Here is a 22599-nt window from a genome sequence, read left to right on the forward strand (position 1 = left end):
ATAAAGGTCCACGTTTAACCCACATCCCAAATGCAGGGGATAATCTCTATTGTTAGCATAGACCTGCACAGTGTTGCAGTTCAGCACTGTGCAGTTTTTCTATCTGTGAAAAATAAATCTATTGTATTTTCTTCTATCTTTTTTTTTGTATATATATATATATATATATATGACTATATAGAATAGGGATATAAAGTTTTATTTGGGGTTTTATTCCAGTTAAAGAAAAAAAGGAGTGTTCTGAGTCTTGTCCTGGGCAGTGAAGCTTGTTTTCACAACACTAACACCACTGATGCTCCTGATACCGCACAGGAGCAATGTAAAGTCATTATAGCTCTAAATCAGCTCATCTCTCCAAGGCTTTCAGCTTTGGCCATATTTTGATAGAACGTTTATCTGTTGCCTTTGCTTTTCTGAACTGTAGTTCCCTGCTCTGAGATAAAAACAAAAAACAAATTCTCTTTGTTTCTTTCTGTTAACTGATGTGAACGGATGATGTAATGAGGAAAAGATTTGAAGGCCATCAGCAACGGATGGTATCTGTAAGACCCATTTGAATGCCGGGGTTAACAGGGTGGGGGCTGGGAGGTGTCCAGGCGGCACAGTGTGTAACACTATCACTCCTGGAACCTCATACCACTCCCAGTGAGGCCTACCTGCCCTGTGAATGTGCCGCGTTTAGTGTGTATGCACTGTTTCAATGAAGTAGTTTATGAGTTTCGGTGGCTGCATACTTGTGTCTGGCAGAGAGGAAGCAACGCAGCGGGATGCAATGTCATGAGCAACAGTTGGCTGCTATCTGTCTCGCCGGGGGCTGCCGCACCAATAATCCTCTCATAAAGACTTAAATATACACACTTAATGAGCGATCACAGATTCTGACGTGATTGATGGTCAGTGCGCCATGAAGTATGTAAGTGTTAACACAGTTGAACCTGCCAGTTTAGAGCTACTGGGAGAGAGACAATGTTTTCTGCATGTAAGGTGGAGGGAGAAGGAGGAGGGGGGGCCAAGGCAGGCCATCAGGGTGAAAGTGATACATCTTCTCCTAAAAGTCCACAATGTTTCAGGATGCTACTCTCTTAGTGAATTGTTTTTTTTTCTCTCTTGTCTCTCAAACACATTCCTTTTGATTTTCCCCTTGTATGTCTTCCTTTGACACGGCACCTTCTCTTTTTTCATTGTCCCTCTGGCTGCTGTGTTTGCCCCATTTATCTCCCCCTTTTCTCTGCCCTTCATCAGGGGATGATGTCATGGCTCATGGGGGGCGTTGTAAAAAAAAAAAAATCTTGCCTAATTTTAAGTCTGACTAATAAAAGGCACTGCCTGCAGGACATGCTCGCTTTGACTTTTTTCAGTGACCTTTAGCCCTTACCATTCTTTGCGGTGAGGGTAACTTTTTAACTAAATCGCTGAGCCGTTTGTCATAAAACAAATGCATCGTAAACGAACAAAGGCTTAGCGAGGACAATTTCATTCTCAGTGTTTGAAGATGAACTCTTCGTCCAGTAATGTATTTCTTAGAATGGATGCACGTATGGAATGGTGTCTGATGAATATTTCATATGAGGTGTGGTTCTTTTGTGTGTTAATGCTGAAACAGTCCGGCAACACATGGCCTGTTGTCAGCTGACAGCTTCTGGAGGTCTATGGAAAAGGTTTGTGCCGTGAGGTGTCGCCAGCGGATAAGACTTAGTGTTTGCTCGTGTTTGTTCGAATAAAAAGCTCATGAAATTCTCAATCAACAGTCAATGGTTGCAAGAGTCTATTTTTGCTCCATGTAACACCTCGCTTCCTCTGCACCGTGGCTCCATACAAACATGCAGCCAAACTCTGTTGAAATGTGATTGGTCAAAACGGACTCCAAACAGAAAACTCTTGTGATATATGCAGATTTTTGTGTATGGATATTATTACAACAGTAATTAGCAGTCATCCCAAGAGGAAACACCCCTTATTCCAGTCGGTCTGCATTTACTTTTACTTCATTTATTCAGTAAAAAAAAAAAGTGTCCAACGCAAAGAGCTAAAAGACCAAAGTCAACGTTGGTCTGGCTTTACAAGCTGCTGGAGGGCAGGAAATTAGGTTTCGACTTTTTTTGTTTTGATTGGGCGAATGGTCCGAGATCCTGGTGCTCTGGTGAGGAGTTTATTTGATTTAATCCCTGTAAGGACAAAAACAAGTTACATCATTAGATTTTAAAAATAATTAGTTCATTCTTTAGGTTTGTTAGCCGCACCACACAGAAGAGAAAGTAACGGTCTGTCCTGATACGCAGGGGGAAATGTTGATCGCTCCGAGTGTGTGAGCGGTGATGTTGTGCGTTGCACTTTTGTTGATGATGTTCGTCAAGTTTTTGCTGAGAGGTGCTTGCAAATGATGACGACTGAAGAAACAACACACGCTCACCGTGATGGTTTTCATCGTTTCTTTTGAAATAGAAAACACACGCAGCATGACATTTTATTGCTGCTGTGGTAAATCTGCTCTGGGAAGAATATATTTCAAAGTTGTCAGCACATAACATGTTTATATTGCAATCTCATAATCCACTTGAAGGTGTGTACATCTAGAGCAAGAGAGTGCTGGCACCGTCTCTGTGGGTATAGTGTTCTTTTTTTTTTTTTGATCTTGTCCCAGGTTTAAGTATTTTTAAGTGTCGCCTACTCTATGCACAGCTCCTCTGCTTTATATATCCTGCCACTTACTTAACTGGGAATGGCGGGGCCAGGAGAAGCTGATAATGAATTAGGTGTTGAAACTGTACGGGTGAGACCATGTCGACGCGAATACTGTAGGCCGGAGTGGCTCATAGGTCAAAGTGACGGTGTGTTTGACTGTGAGTTTGTGTCAGTCGCTATAAAAATAGTTTGCTGTGGTGCTTTAATGAGATCATTCCTGAGCTCGTGTTGGGTTTTAATTGTTTTTTTTAGAGTAATTCCTGCCTATCCAAGTCAGAATGAAGTTTAAATGGATGGGATCCAAATAAAAAAAAAAAAAAGAAACCCATTCATCAAACATCAGAAACAGTTTCTTTCCTATCCTGATGTCGATCTGCGCTGGCTGTACCAAGTGTCATGTAGGTTACAGGATAAAGCCTCTGGTTGATAATGTCTGTAATGGGACTTAAGTCGAGTCTTCAGCACAGGACTTTATTGGTCCCCTGATACTGCCCTGATTTTGGCCCCAACGTTTCATCATTAGCACCTGTCAGTTGTCAGCTTTTCACCATACCTCACTGATCCTTGGCACGTGACCAGAGGTTTCTGGGGGCCAGCTGCTGTTTGGTCATAGCTGTTGACACACTGATCATTACAATGCTCTTTGGAGACCCCGAGCTCTGAGACTGAGGCGTTTGATGTTTATGGTTTCCAGAATGTTGCTCGATATTGGAGTAATTTGTACTCGTGTAACTGGGATTTTTACATCACCACTTCATTGCTGACCCGATGAAGGGTGATCCACGCAGTTTTGATACAGGACATTTAAGTTTGATTTCAAAGCTGTCGACCACTCACGACTTAGCTGCAGTTGTGAAGGAGTTTAGTGTTTTACCTGCATGATTATATGCCAGGTTACTTGTCTCTGACTTCACTGTTTTATAGACTTACAACAGAGGGCCTATAGACCAAACCACAAGCTAGTAGCTTTTGGTTTGTCAGTGAAGTTAGATGATGCGTGCTCTGTGAGTCATTGACGAAAGGTAAATCTAAACAAAGAGACGTTGGTAGTATTAAACATGCCAGTTGTTTTTGTTCTGAAAGTACCTCCCCACTCTGGATTAACGGAGCCTCGTTACCATAAATTAATACATTTCCTTTTGTTGTAACTGAAAGACTCTTCGTGCCCCCTACTGTGCAGCACTTTGTCAGTTACTGTTTTGTGTGGCTCTGTTGTTTATTGTTGAATGTGAGTTTAAGGGAGTAGATGGACGTTGTCCAAATAGCATATTGCACAGTAGCTGCCTGGCTGGTTTTAGGTAACCAGACTCTAAATATGAGAGGCTAATAGCAGTAGTTACATCATCATTCTGGGAATAGCAGGGAGTCTGGGGTCTAGAGGTGCTTCTGGCTGACCTCTCTCCTGTGTATATTCAGCCTGTGTGTGTGGTCATTGCCAAATATACATTCCCATATGGATTACACAGCAGGGTAATCTGCACTGACACAGGTGAGTTGACACATAATTTTTATTTGCATTTACAGCCTGATGCGACGCTGACAGTCCGTGTTTTATGATGGGGGTATGAAGAGAAAAAGTGTGTCTGTCATGTGTATGAGAGTTCATTTGCACATATCTGAGGGAGCCTTCTTGACTGGCAGTCAAACCGCCAGTAACAGAAAGTGAAAGAAAATCCCACGTGTGAACAGTTTGACATTCCTGTCAGGTTCCGTGTGGGAGAAGGCCACTTTACACCCGGCCGCTCTGTAACATTAAAACCCGGGAGGAGAGACGGGAGTGTGAAAGCTCTCCGACATGCATCCCAGGTCTCCTGCTTGTGCTGTCCTAAATTGTCAAAATTGTCCTTACCTGATTTAGATGTATGAAACAACTATATCTGTATGTGACATTGTTTGTCTATGTGCTGTTTGTGAACATGTGGTCCAACATAGTCTCTTAGGATGCATGTGTGCGCACATACGGTGCGGTATGCATGCACGCAAACATGTGTGCGTGTGGTAAAATAGAGATAGTCAGCCCTGTCACTTTGCCCCCACCCATCTACACTGGGGGATAACTTTCCAGTCTCATAGACGAGCATGCCTGAGTCTGAAAATAGCCGTATCTGATCACTGCTTCACCCAAACGGGGAACTCTCTTTCCCTGTCACTCCCTCTCTTTGGCTCTTTCTAACTTTCTCCCTGTCTGTTGTCTCTGTGCTTCCCAGTCATCAAACGGGGTGAGATCTGGGACTAAAGAGGGAGTCTGGAAGGGGACGCTTTTCCTGAGCAGAGGGAAGGAGAAGGAAAAACATCAGAAAAGAAGAAGTGAATGAGGACGGGAACTCGGACTCACAGCTCATCTTTATTTAGCAAGTCCCCAGTCTTTCGGTTTTATGACGGTAAGAGTTAAAAAAAATTATTTTCTTTTTTTTTTTTTTTTTTTTCTTTGCTCAATGGTTTGCACCTTTAGTACCTTTTGTTGTTTGAGAGGTTAAATACTGCAGTATATGCTCATACTGAACGACTGCATTTCCACGGTGCGTATGTTCATTTTCATGCCGAAACACTGTAGAAAATATATTTTATATTTATGAATTTACCCGTACACATTCGACTGACCCTCCTCATCCATACCAAAGTATTTTCATTAGAATCAGATATATTTAAAGTGTTGCTTTATTTGTCTCTCCTGAATACACGCAGATATTATAGTGCTCTCTACTCAGTTGTCATGTGTCTATATTTACTTGTTATGAACACGCGATGCTTGAACGAGAACGCAAATTAAGAGATCTGAATAGATTTTACAACCCGTGTACCAATAGAGAATTGTATTTATCTGTTGTGCCAGGCCACAATTACAGACCAAGAGTGGAATTTTTTGGTGTTTTTTTTGTGAAATTGGGCAAGGGAAATGGTGTCAAATAAAAACAGTGGTTCCTTCCGCGGTCACCTCAGAAACGGCATCGGGCAAATTGCTCGAATTACAATTTTTTGAAAGTTGAAACCATCTCTTTACACATTTCTGACATTTTAACATATAGAGAGGCCATCGAAATGAATGTCCACAAAATGCAAAATAAGATTTCTAACTAAAAATAGATCAAAAGAAGGAAGAAAAAAACAAAACAATCCCCGGTTGAACACCTTGTATTCTCTCCTTTGACCTCCTACCTGCCCATAATTATGCCCCAGAATCTCATTTTCCTCCTGTGTCGCTTTTACTTACTTCCGTCTCTTGTTACACCCCTTTTTCACGGTCTCTTATTTCCCATTCAACAAAAGCCTTGCACCAATCCCTCCATTAGGCCAGTCTCAGAGGTGTAGTGGAATGTCACCTTGACCCCTCGGGAACACAGTAAGGGTGTTTCTCAGACTCGGTCCGTAGCGCGGTCCTCGTGCTTTGCTTTCACCCTGGATTCAACATGCAGAGACACAACGGACGTGTCCTCCAAAGGTCACGGGTCATCCCAGTTTCTTCATGGTATTTTCATCATTTATCAAATGGTTCGATTAAATCCCACAAATGGCGTATTTGTTTGCAGAACTCGGCGTCGCTTTTTAAAACTGTTCGATAAAGTCGTGAGATTAAGATGTGCTGGCCAGTCAAAGGTGAGTTTGAGAGACTCTGAAATAGTCAGGCTTGGACAAATTCTATTCATTTATGCATAGCCTAAATATTGTAGACACTCTTGCCTATACCTCACTGATGCTGGCTATTGTTTAAAAGCTGATATGAAATATTTCAAACCCATTCATAAGATGCTTTAGCAGAAAAATAGGGTCCCATTTCAATAGAGCCAATAGTGACGGAGTAGGAGAGCTCTCCGAGTTTCATCAAAATAGACACGTACACACTGTCATATCTCTTTCTTTAACCCTGTGTCGAATTTTAAGATAAAGAAATTGTATAAATCAGGACATCTTTATGTGTGACGTAACCAAATTATATGAAGATTCTGCTGATGGATTTAGATAAAGTTGTTGAGCACCTGACTGGAGATGGGGTCTTGTCTAATGGCAGTAAACATAGCACCTCTCCTAATCAAGTTCTTCTTATCTTCATGCTTGGCACTTCACGCTGGTACCTGGGGAATCCAGACTATGTATGGAGAATGTAATCTTAGCTACCCCTGATAGCCAGTCTGCTTTAGTGCAGCCTTAAGCTCAGAAGGAAAACGGGTTTGAAATAAATATAAGTGACCAGTACGCTGCCTTTAATGAGCTCTTGAACAAAATACATTGGGATGGTAATTGTCTGTTTAGGGTATTTTCTTGTTTTTTTTAAGCTACCTGAGTGTTATTGATAGTAACTTCTGTTTAGAAGGAACTTAGTGTGAAAAGCAGTTTTAGGATGAATTTGTTTGGAACTGTTATCTTACCCCCCTTATCCTCCAGATAAGAGTGTTTACTTTCTAAATGTGTGAAAAAGCAAATTTAAGACAAACTTGCCACATATAGCTGCATTTCTAGATATCAAGGTCAAGATTAAATCCAGTCAGGGAAAGAAAACTGTGTGTAATGTCATGAATTCTTTATTTGAAGCATTGATTTTATTTCATTATTTACACTCACCGCTGCTCTTTATGAAAATGTGTCAACTATACCGCAATCTGAGATTCTTTCTAGTGTCTGCTTTAGGTGGTAGTTAGTACATGTACCTCCCATAAATTCCTGCTGGTCATGGGTGAAGTGCTCAGAAAAGCTCATTATCCCAGAAGCACTCTGAGGGCTTAATTTGTTGCTTTTATGGATTCAGAGCACACTTTTCTGTGAGCATAAAATGCGGCGGTAAGGTTTGTCCTCAGCCGACAGCATCACATCTTTAACAACATATTTTAAATTGAAAGTGTTTGAGATTCCTTGTTGACCAGCAGTTGTTTTCCCTTCACTCAACCATTTGAGCAAGCCGAAGCCAAAACCAGAGCACAGCAATAACACTCTGTCAAAATGCCAAGTCAGGAAAAGCTCACGCTTATTCTTTGAAATAGTTTTGACAGTCAGCTCTTGCATTGTCTATCCATTTGCTTGTCCTGTTACTTCCCTTGAACTGAGTTCATACTGGCTGGTTGTCATTTGTAATCGCTGGTCTTCATTACACGAAGGAGACATGAAACGTTGGCAGCTACAAGGATGTTTATTTGTTGTGTCGCATCCATTGCGACACCAGATTGCTTGCAGCAGACAGCTTATATAAGAGAATATGCCAATACCAGTTACACTATCTTCAATGAAATGCTATTAACGTTGCATTTGCCATTGTTTAATCTCTTCAGCGTGTATGTTTTTTTGTTGTTTTTTTACAATTTCAAATCTTGCTATTCCCCCTCCATGCACATCCAAACAGAATAGGCTGAATGCATCTTAAGTTCTACGTAACAGTGGTAAGATGACAAACCCACAAATTGTCACATCCTATTCATTTTTCCTCTCTCATAGCCCCGACTCACAGCACCAGGGCTTGTGTTACATAATTGCATTAGTGCTCTCAGGCCACTGGCTCTGCTCGTTAATGGGGTTGTGATGCAATCTGCAGAACACACGGCCCTCTGTTGTTTTCAGTATGGGCAATGAGTGGGCATGCGGGGTCAGCATGTTGACCTCCCCTATCCATTCATACAGCCAGAGGGGGGCCTGCTAATGAGTGGCAAGGTTGAACAAACAAGGCTGATAACAGAGACTTTGTTGGAAGAGGCTGTTGTTCAACTAGTGGTAATAATGTGCTGGTAGAACAGTTACATGGCACTGATAAAGCATTCCTTGTGAAATATCCTGCATCCACCAACAAATATCTTTGTACTTGTGTCAAAGAGAGGTTTTCAAACAATGTTTTGATTGATGGTTTTTGGTTCTGCAGGCCGACGGGTTATAAAACTACGACACCCTTGCAGTGTACTAAAACGATAGCGAATAAAGGATGTAAAAACTCCATTTTGCCTCAAAAGCTCAAACAATAACTAGAATTGTGTGAACGCTCTTATGTTACATTGTCGGGACGTAACAGCATATTAGCAGGAATCGTGCCTCTCTCCTACTGGTTTGGTCGAGATGCCAAGATTAAAACATAGGAAAAAAACAAACAGTTTACTCCATTTTCTTGATTACAGAAAGATTCTACAAAAACAAGTTCATTGTAGAAATATGTAATACCAAACCCGAGGTGAAGCAGTTATTGTTCTTCTCAGGATTATAGATGTTTGCTTGTTTAGCCGGTATAGACATAAATATGTCTGTCCTGTAAAATATAGCATCCATATAAAGCACAATGTGTTATTCCCTAATGCTAGACTCTTGATTCCCAAAGCGTTTGTTTTTTTTCCCCACCACAACCCAGCTCTCCCCACATTTTTACCACAAAAATGCATCACTAAAATAACTTGGATCCCATTCAGTGATTAAAGAATGAAGCACTTCTAAATTCTGCCTTTTTTGGACGCGTTGCTGTCTCCTGTCAATTTGGTTTCAGGCTCGACATGTTTTGACTTACATTTATGTTGCATCTCCAGGGACTTTTTTTTTTTTTTTCTCTCCTCGTTAGAAAATGCTTTGTTCTTACTGACCCCTTTAGTCAGAGTTTACAAATTGCTGGGATCATACAGCCAAGTCGTTGTTTTACATGATTTTCACAGTAGATAATGTGTAGCGTCTTTTGTACAGTTCACTCTGAACATGGCACAGAGTGTCCATTATTATTTCTGTAATTTTTGCAATGTTTTGAGTTTCTAAAAGCTTTTCTATGCTGAAATCCTGACAAAAACATGTCTGATGACTTCTAGGTCTTTAAAGACTTTAAACAGATTTGCTAATGAGCTTAATCTGTTGACATCTTGTGACTTTCTCTCAGTCTCACCTTTAAGGCCTTTATCACCAATGACTGATCACTGTCTACTACTCTCTTAATAGATTAAAAAAAAAAAAAAAAAAAGGATGTCACATTACGTTAGTCATATTTAAACACTGACCCTGAAACTTTTCATCATTAAAAGTTTCTCTGTTTTTCTGTATCAGTCAAATGCTTTCTGAGAATCTTTCGACCGCTCTGAGCCAAATTCCATCGTCCAAAATGGCATTCGACAGATGGATTCCAGGAAAAAAATGTGTGTTCTGTTTAGTGTTTTATTTTTTTGTCCAGCTTTGCCAATTGTGTCTGACATCCCGAGTGCACCTGGAAACATTAGGGATTATCCTGAAGCTGGTGGAATCTCTATGTGCTCCTAAACTCAGATCTGATGGAACCAGTATTTACTTTTTCCTTTTCTACTGTGAAAAACTACAAAAAAAAAAAAGGGGGGGGGGGGGGTATTGTCATTGCTTGACTCCATTTTGCCCTTAAAATCTACATTTATATATGTTTATAAATATATATTTCTTTTTTTTTTTTGGTAGACAAGATAAGACGTACCGGGGATGTTTGCAAGTGAAGAACGAATGCCTTCCTCACTTAGAATTAGGAATTTCCATGTTCACTCCTTCCCCAGTACGGTATTAGGAGTGAAACTTACTGTATGTACCGTCTTTGACAGTAAGACTAACCTCCCAACACAGACGGAGACAAAGTAAAAGATGCATAGTGATTTCAAGCATTTCCCGTACTTGTTGCCCTCCTGAGAAGCTGTTAGCATGGCAGGAGCCTCCACCAGTTGCTTTTTCCTGTCTCACAGAACAGGAAGTTAAGAAGTCGAAGTGCTCAGACTGGAGGTGCTATTTGTTTTCAGACACTTGTTTTGTCTATGCCAAAGCGGTCTGCAGTGACTAATGACATCCTGGCTAGCATTGTTTTAAGGGAATATTAGGTTTTGTTGCTGTTTGTGTTATTTTTCTTTTAGTTACTGCAGGCCAAGTGAGTGGCTTGTTCCCTTCTGAGATATGCTTTAACCTCTGTCTCTCGTGGTCTAGCTTTATATTTTAAACTGTTACATATTTCCCATAGAGGAATTTGCACCAACGAGAGATTCTTTCAAATCCACAAAAGAAATTATTTTCAAATGTTTTTCATTTTTTTAAAACTTTTTTATGGTTACCACGGTGACTGCAAGGTCTCATCTATTCAGTGATATAACCTTTTACTCCACTTATAAGTGGTTTCACAGGCTAATGAGACTTGATGGGCGTGATGTTGGACATCGCAGATTTCTTTGGCCTATACATCTGACTTGTGTATTTGCAGTCCCACAACTTTTACAGCCAGTAATTATATACACACTAGTCTCCAGAGTGGCCTTACCAATGCCTAGATTGCAGGCATTGGATAAACCACGACAGCATAAGAAAATAAAATGGCTTCACAGAAACCTGCTTTGACTTGCAAAATGAAGACCAGGATTGAAACAGCACATGGAGACTCGGGAATCTTTGTTTATTATCCAATTATTGGAATTGACACTTCACTTATTCAATTATTGGAAATGGCAGAATGGTAAGCATGAGCTCTCTCAACACTTATTCCCTCTACTTCCCCTATAAATAATACAGTAAGCATTTTGGAGAAGCATTCGCTGAATATTAATGAAAGCGGTTTTATCCCACGCCGTGATATGCATGTTAAATTGCTTGCACTGCAAACAATATACTACAGACTTCAGGGAGGGCTGCAAAATCTGTGTTTGAAGGGAGCTCTGTCTGGAGAGGTTGGTCAAAGCTAAAAAAGCCTAGAGCATTTTCTTCCAGTGTCATGCAATAACATTACACTATGGTCACAGCTGCTGTGTCGCCGCTGATCTGTCCCCAGGAAACATGATGCTGCTTATAATCTGACCATCATTTGAACGCAGACAGCCTGCGACGCCAGAGCCATGATTTACCCCCATGTGTGTGAGAGCCGGTGTGGATGAGTATGAGTGGGTATTGCTCGTGTTGTGGGGACCTAAATCTGTTTACAGAGTCTCATTAAAGGAACTCGTCTGTCGTATTGGGTCAGAAGCGAACCCTCAGATTGTAAATCCTAAAATTTTGAGTTGAAGATACGTGTGTAAGGCAGTGCATGTCACCTGAAGTCAGGCATACATAGCTGTGTGTGCGTGTGTGTGTTTGTGTGCAGTTTGTTTCGAAGGGACAGATTTATGAGAACCTACTGTAAGAGGGTCACGATTAGGTCTTGAGGGACAGAGGGTATCCCACGATGCCTGTCTTCATGCAGTCCTACAAGTAGTGCGATTCATTCCTCACCAGGCCATTGGCCACTATAAGATTCTGATGGTATAACCCTGAACAAAAATATCATGGTTTCACTGTATCATATTATTACCATGACGGGTCTAAAATATGTTATTTTGAAAGGTCTCAGTGAAGATTGTGTTTTCAGTTGAACACAATCTAATATATTTTTAAACTGCATAAAGAACATTTGGAACATTAGTAGCGTATGCTTGTATGTATAGTAATGGGTTACACACCAATTAAGAATGGTTATTACAAAAGTAATACATGTGTTTCTCGTGCCGCTGCTTTTCTAAAGCAGAGCCCTGCCATGTGACCCACTTCAAATCTACCTAAGCTGCATAAACGGGCAAAACGTTTTTATTGTATTTGTGATTAATCTGGTTGTGCACTATAAAATTCTCATAGGTTTTGCCATTCTCACCTGATGACACTGTGTACAGGAACAAACTAAACAGCAAGTGGCTGAAGGCATAGTATCGACTTGAAAACGCGGTCAAAAAGTAAAATGGGATAAAACACTTTATTATATTATAGCTGCTGTATTTTTCGCGAATGTAAATGTTTACGGAATTGATCAGTTTTTCAGCATTGCACTGCAGCGCACTGAGTATGGAGCTGATACGATTCACGCAAGTTGTCATTAGGGTCAAACACATGTTAACGTTATGCCATCCATTTATCCCACTCATCGCCAGAACCAAATAGGAAGACAGTCCACACGTTCATGCAAGAATGTGATTGCATAGCTTTTCCATAACAAGCACCAGTGATGGGTATCATCATCAGGTCTTGTCAATGTGAAATCAGTCCCAAAGCTGTTATGGTGTTGAAGCAAATGCCTGGAAATACATGCTTCTAGTGGGCTCAGGGTATTAACTGTTGTCATCGCGTAGCTTTTACTATAAGTCAATTGGAGAATGGAAAATACACACTAATGTGTAAACACAATGTGGGATTGCATGGACTTCAATTGGAGTGCAACATCAATGTTTAGATTAAAATAGCTGAATTGTGTGTTAATACATTTTTTTTTTTTTTTTCAAAAAGCTTAATATTTAAATATGCACAACTGGATATAGATGAATATTGAAACTGTTGTAAAATAATAAACATTAAGCCTTGTAATGTACAACCTAGACAATCCACCCACCCAGTCAAACAAAAATTTTCTGGTCAAGATTTTGATCATTTTAAATCATTCACATGCACTTGTTGTTACAGTCGCTGTACCTCACTTTTGGGGGAGGGGATTGTAATTGATCCCAGTGATAATGTGTAAGATTAGCTGACGGGTCGTTGTCCACAAACATTCAAACGTCTTCTGTGCAACCCATTCCAAAAACTTCTCAACAGTCAGCGTGTGAGTGAGTCAAAGTTGGCAATGCGTCATAGATTTTTACATACCAGACATGTATGATCCCTATGGCAGCCACTGTAGTTTATCACTTGTTGTATCTGTCATAAGCTTTAAGTCTCATGATGACACATAAGTACATGTACTCACCAGGCGATGCAGCAGTCTATACTTTGTCTTTTGATGTTTGCCCCATTCATATAAATCATGTCTCCTGTTGCACCAGTTCCAAGAAAAGGGCTCCATATAGGAGGAGACAGGCATCACACATGGGTGTAGTTAAATAAACATGGCTGTGTGTATAATTTATCAATGTCATTTAGATAATTTACGTGTCATTTGTGTGCTTTAGAGACCTTGCAGAGGTCTTTATTCTGTATCTCCCATTTAACTGACAGAAGTTATCTTACAATATTTGTATTTTGAGGCTTCAGGCTGTGGCATAAACACCTTTTCAACATGACTGACAAAATGTGTTGATTTTATTTTCAGCCTTTAGTTTCGTGTGAGCAGCTGTACTGACGCTGAACTGAAATAGAATGTAAAAAAATATATATCAATATTCAACGCAAAGAAGTTGAGCTAGTAGATCTGCTGCAGAGCACCTGCTGAGGCAAGCTATTTCTGCACCAAGTGGACAAGTGCCACAGCGTCCTTAGATCATTTGTCAGTATGCCACCGAAGGAGCCCGGTAATGGTTAATACGGTTCTTGTGTTGTTTCAGAATAGCGCTGCACCAGTAGCAGCCAGTTGCAGTAGCTCTGGTGAGGAAGTTAATACCATTTCTTGCCTCAATCATCATGGGAAATTTGAGATCACTGGCAAATATAATGGACATGCTTAGAGCACTAATGAGGTGAGGGAAGAAAAAACTGTGAATACAGTATGTTGTGTTTCACTGAGACATGGCTGCAAGAAAAGTGGTGAGATGGTTAACACCGTTGTCTCACAGCAGGAAGGTTCCCTGTTTGAATATCGGCTGGTTTCCTTTGTGTGGACTTCGCGTGCTCTCCCCATGCATGTGTGGGTAGTCTTGGGTATTCCTCCCACAGTCCAAAGCCATGCATGTTAAGTTAATTGATGATTCATGGTTATTTGTCTCTGTGTTGGCCCTGTGATGGAGTGGCAACCTGTCCGGGGTGTACCCTGCCTCTAACCTAATAGCTGCTGGGATAGACTGCAGCTCCCCCTGCAACCCTGAGTTGGATAAAGCGGGTATAGAAAATGGATGGATGGCTTCTGGACTCCAATGCTGTTTTATCTGGCTCTCAGACTCTACAGGGGCAGAGAGAAATGCAGAAAGAGCACAGTGAGAATAAAAGAGGACCGATTGCGTTGGCCACAGCCGGTGTAATCCTGGATATGTTACTCTGAAGGAGCAGATCAGAAATTTTACGTCCATGTTGCAAAGCATGCACCCTCTACCTTTTGTGGGACTTCTTCACTGGAGTGATGCGCATTCTGGACCAAGTAATGACTTTTTAAAACGTCCATGATTTTAGGAGCTGCGGCACCTCTTTTCTTTTCTACAGCCGTGGCCAAAGCAACTGAATGTCTGCACATTTGAGCAAAGTTGATCATTTGACTTTGAAGTCTACTTATTGTTGTGCCAGCCTCAAGAAGTTCACTTTCTAGTGTTTTACTGTGTATGCACACTAAAAGAACTGAAGAACTTTTTTTTGTTTGTTTTTCTGTGAAATTCATTTAGTTTTCTGGTTTGGTGTTTTTTTTTTTGGTGACTTAATTCATTTACATGTTACAAAGGGGATGATTTCATTTAAGCTGGCTTTTATTTCATGACAGGAAGACTGTAGTGTTTTAGTTTTGAAAGTAAATCGTGAGAGCCTGCCTCTGAAGGGCTTTTTTTTGTTGTTTTGCAGGAAAGTGTGTCCCCCTGCAGTAGATCAGTAAGAAGTGCTCTTCAATATGAATACAGGTATGGACACAACAAACACCGGAATGAGTTATTCTATCTTGTCCATCCACCCTCTTGACACACACTGTTTTTGTTTGTCAAAGAATGATAGCAACCATCTTTTAATTTTTGCTCCTAATCTTTGGTGATAACTGTTGTTTACCTGTGGTAATTAAAAAAAAAAATAAAAATCTCCACATTTTGGGTCACCCATGAATCAGCCTCTATGTGTGGTGCGTGTCCTCTGACAAAAGCATTAGTCTTTAAATATAATTCTGACCCGCCGTTATCACTTTGATCTTGGTCTATTTCGGACCGAGAATATTACGACTTAAAGCATCACGTACAGTAAGCCTGCTCCTTTAAACCAGTTCTGCATTTCCGTGTGAATATATTTCTAAAGTTGTTTCCCAAACTTGCCACACTGAGCAGTAGTGTGTATTTCAGCTAGAGAACCGATAATGAGTTCTCTGTTAATGAGTCTTTCCACACAACATGCAACACCATCTGTGTGAGCAGCTGTGGTGGCATGACTCATTCTGCTCACTTGCCTGTTTTTACAGTGTGAAAGACAAAATTAAAAATAGCTTTTTCTGTTTGTTGAAAGGCTGTCAGTAATACAACAAGAGCTTTTTTTTTATTATCATTAATGGAAACATGTCAGATTTACAGGTTTGAAACCGCCACCAATTTAATCCCCAGCTTCTTAAACTGGGAAGTACAGGCCTTAGATTTTGCTACAGGTCTCGACATTCCGGGTTTATTTACTAAAATTGTCCAGTTGAGAATGTATTAGCTGTACTGTTAATGGAGAGTTTCCAAAAGTGTGACAGCATGTCATTTAACAGGAATATTTGGCCATAATTTCCCAACTTTCCGAACTATTGACAATATTAACTTCAATTGTCACATTTGTCCTGCAACATCTGTTATAATGTGTTAATTAGTTTGATCTTCTAACCTAAATTGGTATGTGTAATCTGATAAAAATGCAACATATTAAAGGGATAGTTCACCTCTTTTGACATGAAGCTGTATGACATCCCATACTAGCAAAATTATTTGTGAACATTTTCTTACCCCCCGCTGCGCGCTGTAAGTCGAGTTCCGGCCTCGTTTTGGCGTTGATGAAGGTAGTCCGGCTAGTTGGCTGGGGCCACAAAATTAAAGCGTTTTGCTTCTCAAAACAATATGCGTTCAAAAGAGTAATACATTTGCAACACAAAATTGTTCATCCAGAAAAAGTCGGACCTCAGAATTGCTTGGCGCTATTTTCTCTCTACCTTCGTATCACTGCGTGCTGTGCAGACCGAGCAGTCCCCTGCTTCCGAGCAGTAAACACCGTAACAGGTGCGGCTGTCAGCAGGTGGCAATCACAGAGTGATACAAAGGGAGAGAAAATAGCGAACTATCCCTTTAAAACATCCTTTGATTTAAAAAAAAAAAAAAAAAAAAAAAAAAAAAAAAAAAAAGCAATTCCATAATTTAGATTTCTTTTTTTTTTTTTTTTTTTTTTTTTTAGACAAATCCGTCTGTCAGTTGTTGTGCTGCAGTAGATAACATGCACTCTGAACGCATGCGCTTTGCCTCTAACGTTTTTTGCCTTATTTCTATGGCTCGACGCATTTGTGTGTATGTGCGTGTTTGTGTCATGGTGCGCATGCATGTGCATGTGTGCTTCTGCTTCTGCCTCGATGATCACCCGCCTGGCCGTGATTTCTCAGATAGCGGAGGATGTGCTCGCAAAAGTGTGGCCTTGTCACTCATACTCTCTCCCATGAAGAGGGTCCAGAGCTCACCAAATCTAGCCACAGGTACTAACACTCACAAACATGCAAATTGATACACGTTGGAATAAGAATGCTTAATGGACTACCTAAAACATAGTCCAAGTATAGACCGGGATAAGCTCTGGGGGAGAGCACGAGGTAAGTCTTAATGAAAGTCCTGTTTGGGCTTCGTCATGAATGAACATTTGAAATACTTTTAAATAGGCTGTGGCTGCTTCAGTACGCTTAAGCAGTGTTTCCATTGCAGATGCTATTTGTTTTTTTTCCCCTCATAAATTCATTGTATATTTGTTCATATGTAATATTTTCTTTCTTGGCCCTGTTTTGCTCTGTAAATCAACCGTCAGTCATGCTTCACTTTCCTTTTGAGCTCAACTCCGCCTCCCCTTTCTCAAAGTGTTCGTGTAGTTTATTCCACCCTTCCGCTTCATCTGACTTTTACTGTCTATTTTCTTTTCTTTCTGTTGTGTGACCGGTAAAATGTTCCACAGCTCTCTTGCCAGCTGAAGAAATGAAATGAGGAGGTTCATTGAACTTTATGCAAGCAGAGTCACAGAATATGGGATATATACATTCTCTCTGAGGCGTTAAGTGTGCCGCACTTAGGTCAAGATTTTCATCATCAGGTCATTAATTCATAGAAATTGATAAACAACAAGCAGGATCTCTCTCCAGCTGTATGAAGGTAGACATTAAGCTGAGATACTTCTAGTATTATCGTAAGAATTAGATATACTTCAACTCCTCATTTTTTTAATTTGTATTCCATTTGTTTGAGAAAAAAGAAAAGAAAAGCTATATCCAGTAACCTTGATAAGCTACTTTCTGGAATTAAAGGTGATTGTGATGCGCTCTCTTTGAACCTCTCTTTAAACTTTTTTAAGGTTGAATTATGGGACTGTTTGGGCAATCGTTTAAGATTGTTCTTTCTTCAGTTATAGCGGTCTACGCAGGATCTCTCTCCTCTTTGAAGCCTGTGTTTGTACTGTTCCATGTTCGTTACCGCCTGCATGAAATTTGCATGAAATTCGATTTCATGTCCCCATCCTCAAAGACTGACTGGGAGGCTAAAATTTCAAATCAAATTATTAGATTTAGATTATTAGATCAAAATTAAGACGAAGATGCTCCCGCGAGCAACTGCCAGTTTAGGAATATCTACCTTACCGTTGAACTCATGAAGAATCATTTTTTTCTTTTTGCCATTTCCTTTATCTCTCTCTTCCTACCTTTGTGTCATCTTATTGTATCTTTCTCACTTAGATAACAGCTTATTATAATCTTTTAGTGTTTAGGGATGGGATATGGGATTAAATGAACAATACGTTAGGTAATTGCTGATGATCACTTTGTGATTTCTGTTCTCCAGGGAGTGATTCTCACTCGTCAGACTTGGGTAAGAGTCTTGTCTTTCTCGTGGAGAATCTTAGGAATATATACGTGAAAAAAGGAACATGAAACATATGATGGGAAATCACATAACACTGCTGAACATGACGGTAACGTCAGTGAATTATTTTCTAGATTCTTGGCGGTCACGGAGTGCAACTGACGGCCTTAAGAATGGAGATGCCAACAGCTCATCTCTCGCCGCCAAAGGCTTCCGAAGTGTCAGACCCAACCTGCAGGACAAAAAGTCACCCACACAGGTGAAATATACCGCACCTTAGAATGACAGATGCTGCCAGTTAGGATTTTTTTTGTGTGTGTTTCTAACCTTCCAGATTTTTATTGATCATGTCATTGTGTGCTTAAATATTATCTTTTTTTTTGTTTGTTTTGTAAAAGTCACTTGAGGGAAAAAGGTTATTGATGCATTTCTAACGACACCACAAACCATCATAACATGTTTTATTCTCAAGCACATTCTTGAAACGGTTTCATGATGTCAAGCTTTGCGCTGATGATTTCTTTCTTGCTTTTTTTTTGTTGTTGTTGTTGTCGTTGTTTGAACTTACATTGGCTGCTGCTTCTAAAAAGGATATCAGTCCTGTACCGCTGCCACCCCCCAGGAGAGAAAGTTTTCACTTCTCGCCAACTGGCACTAATCCATTAGACTACGACTCCATCATTGCTCTGGCTAATGATCCAAGTGCAGGAATACTAACATTCACTAAGAATGACAAAGCAGTTTTAAAAGAGTCTTTCACTTTAAGCAGCACGTCCTCTTACTCGTACTCAGAGAGCAATGCAAACACGGTCCAACAGGTTAATCAGTCCACTGCCTCGAATGATATCAGCAAGTTGAATGCACTTACCTCTGCTAATGCACAGGCACGTAAGGTTTCATCCCTTAAACTAACCCCTGTCACCATCCCTGACCCTCCTGCTCATCTGAGTTCTCATGCTGATGGCCATTCTAAGACCCAGACCCCAGGCTCCCCTCCACCTACTTCCCCACCTCCACAAATGGGTCCCATCCCCTCTCAACCCCCATCACAGACAGCTTCACTTTCGGTCCACGTGGGCGCAGAGGATGTGAAAAATCGAGCGTTTCTGACTTCAAAACCCAGGGTGGAAAAGAGGGCCTCTGAACAAGCCCGGAATCAAACCCAAATTCCAGCTCCATCCGAGGCGGAGATGACAAAGCCTCCTCCGGCAATTCCACCAAGACCTTCACCTGCAGAACTGTTGGTACATAACTGACTACATATTGTAACAGCAGAGCAAAAATGCAGCTATGATTGTGCATAGGTCACTGCAAGACAACATCTGTGTTTATGTCTCGCTTACATCAAGAACGACTAAAGGGTAACAAACATCATCTGGCAAAGAAGATGTAATAAAGGTCCCACTAACAGAATGGGCCAGACTGAGAGCAAAAGTGAAATTAAGTCTGACGTCCAAAACTGCCATTCTTTGAAAATAGGTTAAGGTGCTTTCATGCATGTCATATGCTTCTTGTGTTTGTTAACCTTGATACTCCATCCAACCAACAAAACTGTTTGTGCGAATGTGTACTGTAGCGTTGTGATAACCAAATGTTTATCTTACTGTATGTCACAGTCAGAATGCCAGAAGGATTTGCTGAGTCGCTCTGAGTTTGAACTAACGGACCCTCTTCAGTTCACAGCATTACTTATATTTCAGAAGATGAAGCAGCAGCCTCATGTCACAGTGTGAATTTACAGCTTTTCAACGTCACTCAGGCTTACGTGTTACTTCCACATCCTTTTGACAATGTGGCTAATAAGTGATATAACTCAGCACTGGCCTCCTTCCCTCCTTCTCCTATCAATTCCTTCTTACTCCCACACCAGGGGCCTGGTTCCCCTGATCCCACGGCACGGCACTCTCCCTATCGCTGCCAGAGCGCTGAATCACTCGACTACCCATCAAGCCTAATGCCCAAGATGCTATCGCCCACCCCATATGTTCCCTTCGGAGCTGGTATCAAAGCTGGTGCGATCAGCGGGCCGAGCCTTGCGGCAGCCAGCAGTGTGAGCATCGGTAGCTTTGGGTCACCCTCGGCTTCCCCTGTGACAGTGTCAGCTCTCAGCCACTACTCGTCATCCACGGCGGGTCTGCTGGATGAGCTGCAAATCTGTAGCCTGGACTCACCCGGCGCCTCACTCACGCCATCGCCCACGCTCAGCCACGTCTCCACCTACACAACCACTGCTGGCCCTGATGATGCGCTAACAACCTCTGTGGGCTCCACTGCTGCAGCAGCCACTGTCACTAATGTAATTATCCAAACAAGCCACCTCTGTAACACACATCACTACATACTGTAAAACAAATGGTTTCCACCCTGCCTCTGCTCCTTTTTAACGGCAAAAACTAAACCTCTACCAAGTGTGTGATTACTACCAATCTTTAACTTTCACTAACCGTCAGCTGCCCCCTACCTGCCAGAAGCCCTCATTCAGTCCAGCACACTTTGTTCCTTATTGTTAACGTGTGCGTACTGATTGCAGCTCTAAGTCCGTGTCAACCTGTCCATGTGTCTCTTTGCTTTTCCTTTTCCTGAAATCATTAGTCTCTAATTAGTCTCTTAAGGAACAATAAACTTGCATATTTTACAATATTTCTGGACTAAATTCTTAATGGGGACTAAATATTATACCTGACTAATATGGGGTAATTATCCACGTCAAACTGATAGACTCTGAATTTTTACATAACACAACCAATTTGCCTGTGTGTTTGCAGGCTGACCGAATCACTGACATGATTTCTTTACATGTGTGATTTTATTCTATATATGGTTTGTGTCTGCTACTTTCCTGATAGCAGAAGCACGGTGAGAAGTTTGCCAAAAACAGAAATGCACGTGACTGTCATTTTTCCAAAGTACCATATTGTAAGCAGGCAGCTACAGTTTTTTTTTTTTTTCCCCCCCTCAAATCCACCATTTCAACACACGTCAGTGCAATAAGTTACGTGCCCACTCCAGCCCATTTTCTCATTTGAATTGGAGTGCATTACTGGCATGGCATTTGTCAAGTGATTAGGTTTGCGTCTGTTGTGCTGGGTCATACTTGCGTTGTGTCTTCACAGCTTGCTCAAAGCCTTCTCACTTACAGCCTCCATCAGTAGAATAAGGTGAGAAATACCCTGAGTGCATGGAGTGTGTTCCACACACAGATGCCATTCAAATAGGCTGCTGCTCTAATCAAGAAACGATTCCCTTCCCAAAAGAAACATCAAACTGTTCGAACTCTTCTCAGAGATGTATGATGCAGTGACTAATTTCAAGCCTTGGTTTAGATTAGTCAGCTATAGCTTTATCTTTACAGTCACTCGCTGTTATTCCGACGATTCTGGCATAAAATGTTGTCATGTTGACAATAAACATGCAGTCGAACCCTTTGTTGCATTTTGAAGTAATTCATTTAAATGTTTGCTCTTGCATTTTTTTTCAAGGTAGTCGGCACTCGTAGCGTGTTTCAACAGGAGTCTTCAGAGGCTTCGCTGTACATTTTTACTCGTCCTCAGATTAAATGATTTCTTCTAGTGTCATATTGAATGGGAGAGCATGTTTTACATGTGCCTCCCATTCTAAATATATCTCGTCTGTTGTCTTTTTTTATGGGAACTAACTAATAATGAGGTTGAATGTGAACAAGTTATGTATGTTTACTGTTAGTGTTTTCAGCTTTTCTGTCTGTTATGAAGTAAAATATTAAGTTCAGAGCTTCTTTCCCGCACTAACCATTTGTTCACTGTTCAGTCACTTCTGAATTAGCTCTCCTTACATTTACACGTCGGACCATTCCTATGTCAGATGTGGTTTTTCTAGCACTATGAATGCATCTTGCAAAAATGATGGCTAAGCATTCTGCTGCTGCCAGTTTGTATTTTATTACATTCACACTCTTGATCTGCCGTTTTAGATCTGCAACATTTGTTTACTGTTGTGCATTTTGCCAACATTTGTAATTGATAGTGTCTTAATGCCCCCATTTCTGGCATGTCGATCACTCCCAGGGCCAGGTCCTCTCTCACGCTATGAATGGAAGTACCAGCCACCCACAAAGACCCATGTCTCCCCCGTCATATCCTCCACCCCCCGCCTCCCTGCACACCGGGCTTCAGAGACAGAGTAGGAGTTCAGGTGAGTCACTTCTCTTTTGTTGCTTTGTTGGATGTGAGGATGCCTGGACTTTTTCCGGCTGTTCTTTGATGTTGGAGGAAGTCCTTGCCCTTTATTGTAAATAAATGTACTTAACAATCCTGAGTTTAACCCAGAATTCAGGACTGATCCTGACCAC

At 41.0% G+C, this 22599-nt stretch overlaps 1 protein-coding gene across 9 annotated transcripts in view; it reads left to right on the forward strand.

Annotated features, from left to right (window-relative positions):
• Nucleotides 1–22599, forward strand: part of sorbs2a (sorbin and SH3 domain containing 2a) — a 60738-nt gene that overhangs the window by 13590 nt on the left and 24549 nt on the right. For 7 of the 9 annotated variants that reach the window (XM_075463238.1, XM_075463239.1, XM_075463237.1 and 4 more), the window contains exons 2-7: nucleotides 4890–5063; nucleotides 15058–15113; nucleotides 18252–18278; nucleotides 18407–18531; nucleotides 18863–19516; nucleotides 22316–22442. In XM_075463238.1, the coding sequence (XP_075319353.1) occupies nucleotides 15104–15113; nucleotides 18252–18278; nucleotides 18407–18531; nucleotides 18863–19516; nucleotides 22316–22442 (943 nt within the window). In that variant the 5' untranslated portion in view covers nucleotides 4890–5063; nucleotides 15058–15103. The remainder of the gene's footprint in view (nucleotides 1–4889; nucleotides 5064–15057; nucleotides 15114–18251; nucleotides 18279–18406; nucleotides 18532–18862; nucleotides 19517–22315; nucleotides 22443–22599) is intronic. The other 2 variants (XM_075463245.1, XM_075463241.1) reach the window with 2 other exon arrangements.

This window comes from Odontesthes bonariensis, chromosome 4 (genome assembly GCF_027942865.1).
Source record: "Odontesthes bonariensis isolate fOdoBon6 chromosome 4, fOdoBon6.hap1, whole genome shotgun sequence".
Classification (NCBI taxonomy): domain Eukaryota; kingdom Metazoa; phylum Chordata; class Actinopteri; order Atheriniformes; family Atherinopsidae; genus Odontesthes; species Odontesthes bonariensis.